The sequence below is a fragment of the Takifugu rubripes genome, chromosome 2, assembly GCF_901000725.2.
Source record: "Takifugu rubripes chromosome 2, fTakRub1.2, whole genome shotgun sequence".
In the NCBI taxonomy this organism is placed as follows: domain Eukaryota; kingdom Metazoa; phylum Chordata; class Actinopteri; order Tetraodontiformes; family Tetraodontidae; genus Takifugu; species Takifugu rubripes.
Genome location: NC_042286.1, coordinates 201,531 through 211,485, shown reverse-complemented (window position 1 = coordinate 211,485; position 9,955 = coordinate 201,531). Strand labels below are relative to the sequence as shown.

The window sequence follows — 9,955 nt, the reverse complement described above, 5'->3', positions numbered from 1 at the left end:
TGGTGTTGAGGTAGAACATGTGTCAATGTTCCCTCAGAACCCACTCCTGTCAGACCATTCTTTGATCACTTTCACATTTATGATTAAGGATTCTTCTATGCTCAGAACAAAGTCTTACTATAGCAGATGTCTTTCAGATAATGCTGTAGCTAAGTTTAAGGAAGTGATCCCTGTGCTAATCCCAGGACCACCGTGTGTTTTCCCAGGGATAAATCATTATAATCTTAGCCCTGCTGAGGTTGACTCTATTGCGGAAGGTGCAGCAACCTCACTGAGAATCACGCTTGATTCTGTTGCCCCCCTGAAAAAGAAAATAATAAATCAGAGAAGGTGTGCCCCCTGGTATAATTCACACATTAGGACCCTCAAGCAGAAACTGCGAAGAATAGAAAGGAAGTGGCATTCTTGTAAAATTTATAGCTATCATGTAGCCTGGAAAGACTGTCTGGTAGTTTACAAAAAGGCTCTCTGTAAGACTAGAACAGCTTATTTTTCTTCTTTAATTGAGGAAAACAAGAACAACCCCAGGTTTCTTTTCAGCACTGTGGCCAAATTAAACAAGAGTCACAGTGTTTTAGATCCACATATCCCTTCTTCCCTTAGTGGTGAAGACTTCATGAGCTTCTTCACTGATAATGTTCTAGCTATCAGAGAAAAAGCTAACCAGGCCATCCTACAACTGGACCATCACCAGATGTGCTGACTGTGGGAACATACAGGGTCTCCAACGAGCCCTTAAACTCTTTCACCCCTATATATTTTTCTGAGGAGTCATCGCTAATTCATAAATCCAAGACCACCACGTGTCTTTTAGATCCCATCCCAACACACGGGTTGAAGGATGTTTCACCAACGATAGGCAGATCTATCCTGGACCAGATCAATTGTTCTTTGGTAACAGGTTTTGTACCCCGGTCCTACAAGGTGGCAGTGATTAAGCCGTTGCATAAAACACCATCACTGGATCTGGATGTACAAGCAAATTATTGGCCTATATCCAACCTTCCTTTTATCTCAAGAACTCTTGAGAAGGTTGTGGTGACTCAGTTACTGGAGCACCTGCAGAGAAACAGCCTGTTTGAGGTGTTTCAGTCAGGCTTTCGAGCTCATCACAGCACAGAAACAGCACTTCTTAAAGTTACTAATGATCTTCTTATAGCTTCAGATCATGGACTGGTTTCTATGCTGGTTCTGCTGGGTCTCAGTGCTGCTTTTGATACTGTTGATCACAGCATCCCATTACAGAGACTGGAACATGTGATTGGAATTAAAGGGACAGCACTAGACTGGTTTAGATCATATTTATCTGATAGATACCATTTTGCTCATGTCCATGGCGTTCCCTCCTGATACAGTAGGGTTAGCCATGGAGTTTCACAAGCTTCTGTACTTGGACCAATCCTTTTCACCTTGTACATGCTTCCCTTAGGGAACATTATTCGGCAGCATGGGATAAATTTTCATTGTTATGCTGATGACACTCAGCTATATTTATCCATGAAACCAGAGGAGACAGAGCAGTTAGTGAAGCTTCAGTCCTGTCTTAAAGACATAAAGTCTTGGATGTCTTCAAATTTCCTTCTCCTTAATTTAGGAAAAACTGAGGTCATGGTGTTTGGTCCTGAACCTCTCAGGGATAGATTACCGTATTGGCCCGAATATAAGACGACCCTGATTATAAGACGACCCCCTCTTTTTCAAGACTCAAGTTTGAAAAAAGACTTTTTGAGCACCAAATTTCATTTTTATACAGAAAATAATTACAGTACATCTGAAACAAATGATTATATCTTCGACCCACTTTTCTCGAGATTGTCGCTACATTTCTCTATTTTCTGTTATCTCTTCTCTTATTTTCTTCTCTTTTCTTTCTTACCGCTATTTTTTATTTTTCTTCTTCGTGCTACCGCTATTTTTCTTCTTCGTGACAGGGGTTTGCTTTGGCCTGGGATGTTAAGTTCAGCATTCGCTTTAAATATATCTGGCGCCATCTAGCGTTGTGAATGGGTATAATGTCTAGACCGCGAATGTAAGACGACCCCCACTTTTTCAGTCTTGTTTCAATGCAAATCACACCGTCTTATATTCGGGCCAATACGGTAGATCACATGATTAGATCAAATGAGCAGGCATGTCAAACTCAGTCCTCGAGGGCCACGATCCTGCCGGGTTTTCTATCCCGACTGAATGCATTTTCAGCCTGGTAGGACAGAAAACCCGGCAGGATCGTGGCCCTCGAGGACTGAGTTTACTTGTGATCCCCAGAGTCTCTAGAGGTAGAATAGGGGGCCGAGCATTTAGCTACCAGCCCCCCCTGCTGTGGAACTATCTCCCTGTCCAGGTACGGGAGGCTGACTCCATCTTTACTTTTAAAATTTAAAAAAGCTTATTGTCATTAATTCTGTAGTCCAAGGTTACTACCATAGACAGACAAATTATCATACTTAGGGGGTCATCTAATCATTAGGTTAACATCTTATGCTGCTATAGGCTGAGGCTGCCGGGGTCCAGAAACATGATCACCTGACAGGCCTCTGTCACGAAATCCTCTCCTCTCCTCTCCTCTCCTCTCCTCTCCTCTCCTCTCCTCTCCTCTCCTCTCCTCTCCTCTCCTCTCCTCTCCTCTCTCTCTACCCAGTCGGTCATCAGCAGGAGGGTCCCCCTTCATGAGCCTGGTCCTGTTTCTTCCTGTTAAAGGGGAGTGTTTCCTTGCCACTGTTGCTTGTTTGGGGTTAGGCCCTGGGATTCTGTAAAACGCCTAGAAACAATTTTGATTGTAAAAAAAAAAATCGAATTGAATAGTATTGTTTGGCTGTTGCTGCCCCCCCACCCAGTTTTTTGCCACTGTCAGGTGATAAATTCCTCATTTCAGATTTGCTCTCAGGCTAAGAGTCAGGACTCCACCCACTGTCCATGTCCCTGTCCCCAATATTGTTCCTTTCAATGTCACTACACCATTTATTTATCTTGAGGATGAAAAGTAATGTAAATATTAAATAAAGAGTTGCAATGTGGTGTCGTCGGGTGTGTGAAGGTGAACAAAGTTTGGCTCCTGCATGTTTCCTTTAAGGAAGCAAGTTGGCTCATTTTTGAGACTGCTGCTCCATCATTCGAAGAACAGGTTTTGCATGTGTGTTGTTTTTTCTTTTTTTGGCTTTGCTTTCTTCTCAGGACAATCAGAATGAAAGTAGAGTTACTGGAATATCAAAAACAAGGAAGTGGCGGCATCATACAAAAGCAGCAGTGGGGAGAAATCTGCCCATTCCATCTGCTGACATGAAGGTTGTTCTTGTGACGCTCCTGCTGCTGGTGTGCAGCACTCAGGGTGAGGAACCCTCTCATTCATTTGCTTTTAAATCTTTCTAAAAAAGACAACTGAAAGAAATGATCGTTCAGAGAACCCTGAGAAGAGACTCCAAAGTTTGTATCTGTTGTTATGGAAACTCATTTCTGGGCTGTTGGTGGATGTGATCTGGTTTTCAGTGCTCACGCTCACTTGCTTTGTCTGCGCTGATGCAAACGACACCATCTGCATGGAGGAGTTTCCGTGTCCAGACGGCTCCAACTACTGCGTGACGGTGGAGCAGGGTGAGCTTCACCTCCGTCATCTGAGGCTTTATGATTGGCACTTTAGCGTATTCTTACATCTTGACGGCTTTGAGGTCCTCCTCACTGCTTATCTGATTTGTCTTTCAGGTGGTGTGATCTCTTCTCGGACTTGTGAACCAACCTGTCCTGACACACCCTACACAAACTGCTGCACTGAAGATCTTTGTTAAACGTTGAGTGTGTGTTTGTGACGATGGCTCAAAACAGAAGGAACACACAAGTGGGACTGTGTCCATCCATCTCTAAGTCACACCTCGGCTGATTCTGCATCACAAAGATGAAGCTTTTTTTATTTCCACTGAGAGAAAAATAAATCAGTCAGCTGATTCAACAAATTGTGCCAGAACTTTTTTTTTCATAGCAACTCGGTTATGCCGTCAACTCAGAGGACGGGACAGGACAGGACGGGGTGGGACGGGAAGGGAAGGGAAGGGAAGGGAAGGGAAGGGAAGGGAAGGGAAGGGAAGGGAAGGGAAGGGAAGGGAAGGGACTGAAGGGCCTGGCGAATATCCCATCGATTAATGGGGTAATTGGATAAAACATACTTTTGCTTAAATAAAGCCCGATTATCATAGAATAGAAAACAAGACAGAACACCCTTCCTTTTTAAGAAAATGTAACATTCATTGATATACATGGCATGCAAATTAGTAAACCAACACAAAATGAAATAATATAAAGAAAATGATTCCTCAATTATTTTTTTAAGTATCAAAAATAAAATAATATATACACGGACTCTTAAACATTGCCTTCAAATTGTGCAAAATCACATTCAGAATCAGAACAAATAGACTTGTCCAGGACTTGGAACAAGAGCCTTCCAATATTATTCATAATAATTAAAAAAAGTATAAAAAAAATATTTAAAATGTGTTAATCCTACAATAAGCCGTATGCACCCAGTATACTACAGACTAAAGTTGACACACATGTGGTAAGGCTAATCTGTTAATAGCGGATTTACATGCCCACATAGCTCGGCTATTTTCAAATAGGTAAAGTTTTGTAATAATAATATAAAATTTACTAAGAAATAATTGTGGTAAAGCAAAAGTACAATATTTGCCTCTGATAAATATATGTTGTAACTTAAGTGCAACTGCTTAATGTTCATCATAATAAGTAGCAAAAATATTTCCAGGATATTGAAGCGTGAGAAGCGTTAAGGTTTATTATGTCATATGACCTTGTGACCTTATTATTAAGATTAAGATTAAGATTTACTTTATTCATCCCCGTAGGGAAATTGAATTGTAATAGCAACATAGACACGAAGGAATATAACTATAGTATAAAGACACAAATAGAAGCAGGTCTATTTAAAAAGCATTGAAATAGAATAAAAATAAAATACAAATTAGATTAGAACATAGGCATAGAGATAAAAACAAGATTAAATTAAAAAACATATTTACATAAGTATAAAATAATATAGAAATAAGATTAGAACATAAACATAAAAATAAGAATAAGATTATTAAACAATTAATGAGATTCAATAGGTTGGAGGGCTGATGCATTAATCCAATCAAGAGAGCACAGCTCTGACAGAAAAGGATGAATTATAGAGTCTAATGGCAGACGGCAGGAATTACTTCCTGTACCGTTCCTCAGAGCAGCAAGGCTTCAGGAGTCTGTTGCTGAAGCTGCTTCTTAGTTTGTCCACTGTGTTATGAAGGGGTGGGAGGGATTGTCCATGATTGTCCGCACTTTTGACACCATCCTGTCCCTCACCACCTCATCCAAGTTTGCAAGTTTAGAGCCAACAACAGACCCTGCCTTTTTAATGAGTTTGTTAAGTCAAGGATTCTTCTATCCTCAGAACAAAGTCTTACTATAGCAGATGTCTTTCAGATAATGCTGTAGCTAAGTTTAAGGAAGTGATCCCTGTGCTGATCCCAGGACCACTGTGTGTTTCCCCAGGGGTAAGTCATTATAATCTTAGCCCTGCTGAGGTTGACTCTATTGCGGAAGGTGCAGCAACCTCACTGAGAATCACGCTTGATTCTGTTGCCCCCCTGAAAAAGAAAATAGTAACTCAGAGGAGGTGTGCCCCCTGGTATAATTCACATATCAGGACCCTCAAGCAGAAAGTGCAAAGACTGGAAAGGAAGTGGCATTCTTGTAAAATAGACAGCTATCATGGAGCCTGGAAAGACTGTCTATTAGTTTATAAAAAGGCCCTCTGTAAGGCTAGAACAGCTTACTTTTCTTTTTTAATTGAGGAAAATAAGAGCAACCCCAGGTTTCTTTTTAGCACTGTGGCCAAATTAACTAAGAGTCACAGTGTTTTAGATCCACGTATCCCTTCTTCCCTTAGTGGTGAAGACTTCATGAGCTTCTTCACTGATAAAGTTCTAGCTATCAGAGAAAAATCTAACCAGGCCATCCCTACAACTGGACCATCACCAGAAGTGCGGACTGTGGGAACATACAGGTTCTCCAACGAGCCCTTAAACTCCTTCACCCCTATATATTTTTCTGAGGCGTCATCGCTAATTCAGAAATCCAAGACCACCACGTGTCTTTTAGATCCCATCCCAACACACCTGTTGAAGGATGTTTTACCATTCATAGGCAGTTCTATCCTGGACCAGATCAATGGTTCTTTAGTGTCAGGTTATGTACCCCGGTCCTACAAGGTGGCAGTGATTAAGCCGTTGCTTAAAAAACCATCACTGGATCCTGACGTATTAGCAAATTATAGGCCAATATCCAACCTTCCTTTTATCTCTAAAGTTCTTGAGAAGGTGGTGGTGAGCACAGAAACAGCCCTTCTTAAAGTTACTAATGATCTTCTCATAGCTTCAGATCATGGACTGGTCTCTATGCTGGTTCTGCTGGACCTCAGTGCTGCTTTTGATACAGTTGATCACAGCATCCTGTTACATAGACTGGAACATGTGATTGGGATTAAAGGGACAGCACTAGACTGGTTTAGATCATATTTATCTGATAGATACCAGTTTGCTCATGTCCATGGTGTTCCCTCCTCATACAGTAGGGTTAGCCATGGAGTTCCTCAAGGTTCTGTACTTGGACCAATCCTCTTCACCTTGTACATGCTTCCCTTAGGGAACATTATTCGGCAGCATGCGATAAATTTTCATTGTTATGCTGATGACACTCAGCTTTATTTATCCATGAAACCAGAGGAGACAGAGAAGTTAGACCTGTCTTAATGACAATAAAATCCTGGATGTCTTCAAATTTCCTCCTCCTTAACTCAGGAAAAACTGAGGTCATGGTGTTTGGTCCTGAACCTCTCAGGGATAGATTAGATCATATAATCACTCCTAGATAGTATATCATTAACATCTAGTCTCTCTGTGAGGAATCTAGGAGTAACTTTTGATCAAAATCTCTCCTTCAACTCACACATTAAATTAGTCTCTAGAAGTGCCTTTTTTCACCTGAGGAACAGCACAAAGATCAGGAAGCTACTGACGTGGCATGATGCTGTAAAGTTAATTCATGCTTTTGTTACTTCCAGGCTGGACTACTGTAATTCTTTATTATCAGGGTGTCCAAACAACTCTTTAAGAAGCCTCCAGTTGATCCAAAATGCTGCAGCCAGAGTTCTGACAGGTATTGACAAAAGAGATCACATAACTCCTGTAATGGCGTCGCTTCATTGGCTGCCCGTTAAATTTAGAATAATTTTTAAAACCCTTCTTTTGACCTACAAGGTCCTCAGAGGCCTAGCTCCATCCTACCTGGAGGAGCTAGTGATACCTTATCAGCCCAATAGACCGCTCCGCTCTCAGAATGCTGGTCTACTTGTGGTTCCCAGAGTTTCCAGGAGTAGAATGGGGGGCCGAGCATTTAGCTACCAGGCCCCCCTGCTATGGAACCAGCTCCCTGTCCAGGTACGGGAGGCTGACTCCATCGCTACTTTTAAGATCAAACTTAAAACCTACCTCTTTGAAAAAGCTTATTGTTGTTAATTCTGTAGTTCCAGTTACTATCATAGATAGACAAATTATCATACTTAGGGGGTCATCTAATCGTTAAGTCACATTTTAGCTATGCTGTTATAGGCCAAGGCTGCCGGGGTCCAGAAACATGATCATCTGACAGGCCTCTGTCACCCCACTGGGTCATGGTTTCCTCTCCTCTCCTTTCCTCTCCATTCCTCCTCTTCATCAAGCAGACTAGTTAGATTCCTGTGTAGTTTTTCTGCTTCCCCCCCCCCCCCCCTCCCCTCTCTATTTATTTACAGGTATCGCCACCTTCGGAGCTGCATGACGACCTCCGGCCTCGCTGACCCATTGTATAGTGTATTTTTGTGTGTGTTTCTGTGCTCTGTGCCTCTCCTCTCCTCCTCTCCTCTCCTCTCCCCTCCCTCTCCCTCTCCCTCTCCCTCTCCTCTCCTCTCCTCTCCTCTCCTCTCCTCTCCTCTCCTCTCCTCTCCTCTCCTCTCCTCTCCTCTCCTCTCCTCTCCTCTCTCTTTACCCAGCCGGCCACCATCCCCCTACATGAGCCTGGTCCTGCTCGGTTCCTTGCCACTGTTGCTTGTCTGGGGTTAGGCCCTGGGATTCTGGAAAGTGCCTTGAAACAATTTTGATTGTATAAGACGCTATATAAATAAAGATTGATTGATTTGATTTGATTTGAAGTCTGTTGGCATCCTTTGCTTTAATGCCTGCTCCCCAGCACACTACAGCAAAGAAGATGGTGCTAGCTATGACAGGCTGATAAAACATCTGGAGCATCCTGCTGCAAACACTGAAGGACCTGAGTCTCCTGAGGAAGTAGAGTCTGCTCATGGTCTTCTTGTAAATGGCAACGGTGTTTGTGGACCACTCCAATTTATTGGACACCCAGGAACTTGTAAGATGGGACTATGTCCACATCTTTCCCACTAATGCAGACTGAGGAGGGTTAGGACTTACTTTTACTGAAATCCACCTCTACCTCGATGTCTTGGTCACGTTGAGCTACAGGTGGTTCTCCCTGCACCACCTGACAAAACTCTCCACCAGGTCCCTGTATTCATCCTCCTGTCCATTCTCTACACAGCTGACTATGGCTGTGTCATCCAAGTACTTCTTGAGGTGACATGACTCAGAGTAGTACTGGAAGTCAGTTGTGTAGGTGGTGAACAGAAAGGGGAACAGCGCAGTTCCTTGATGAGCCCCTGTGTTGCTCATCAGGGGGTCAGACACACAGCTCTGCAGTCTCATAAACTGTGGTTGGCCTGTCAGGTAGTCCTCAATCCAAGAAACAAAGGGAGCATCCATCTGCATGTTCTCTAACTTAGCCCTCAGCAGTCTTGGCTGGATGATGTTGAAGGCACTAGAGAAGTCAAAGAACATGACCTGCACTGTGGTGTTTAGTCTGTCCAAGGAGGAGATAGGTTATAAGCCTAATCTTAAAAGTAGAGATGAGTCAGCCTCCCATACCTGGACAGGGAGCTGGTTCCACAGCAGGGAGGCCTGGTAGCTAAATGCTCGGCCCCCCATTCTACCCCTAGAGACTCAGGATTTGTGTGTATGTGTGTGTGTGTGTGCGTGTGCGTTTCACCTTCACAAACGCCATGACCTCACACACACACACACACACACACACACACACACACACACACACACACACACACACACACACACACACACACACTGTTCCTTCAACACCTTTGACACCGGTCAGGTTGGGGGGAAAAACAATGTGACATTGGGACTGAACATGGTCAAAGATGTCTTCTAAATACTGAAAGAAAAACATGAAAAGCAGAAAACAAAAGCAAAAGTAAAGCGGACTCAGTTGCCACTCACACCCTTGTCTGACGAGTCTGGCAGCATTCATTCAGCCGCTGAGCAGAAGGAAACAAAGATGAGATGTCTGTTGCTGCAAGCTGCACCTGGGGGGAGTGGTGGCTGTAAGGCCAGAGAGGCAAGGTTGTGACCGGGACGTTGGTGGTTCAACCCCCAGACGGGCAAGGCTCAGGAAGGAAAGGAACGGGCTTGGAGTGGTGGCCAGGAAGTAGACAGGGGTGCGCCACAACCATCTGCACCCCCACTCACCAGCACCACTGTGTGCCCTTGAGCAAGGCCCTCAAGTGCTCCCCAGGCGCTGGATGCCATGCATGTGCACGCGCATGTGTTTGCGTGTATGTGTGTGTGTTCAGTGTTCATGCGTGATGGGTTAAATGCATTGAAGGTGTGTCCTGATGATGATTAATAAAGTATGTCTTCTTCGGCCCAACCCTCCTCCAGGGCCTTTCACCTTCCACAGGTGATCAGGGAGTGTTGGCCTTGACAACAACTATTACCACGAATAATAATAACAATCAATGAATCTTAATTTATATAGCATCTTTTACAATCAAAATAGTTTCAAGGCG

The 9,955-nt window shown here is 43.4% G+C and overlaps 1 protein-coding gene across 1 annotated transcript; it reads left to right on the top strand.

Moving 5' to 3' along the window:
- The first annotated feature begins 3,168 nt into the window (after positions 1-3,168).
- On the top strand, positions 3,169-3,944 carry LOC101069642 (three-finger toxin A2-like). Its single transcript, XM_011618604.2, has 3 exons — positions 3,169-3,325; positions 3,484-3,588; positions 3,697-3,944. Exons 1-3 carry the CDS (start codon positions 3,277-3,279, stop codon positions 3,777-3,779), a joined length of 237 nt encoding a protein of 78 aa, XP_011616906.1. The 5' UTR covers positions 3,169-3,276; the 3' UTR covers positions 3,780-3,944.
- Positions 3,945-9,955: the final 6,011 nt, after the last annotated feature.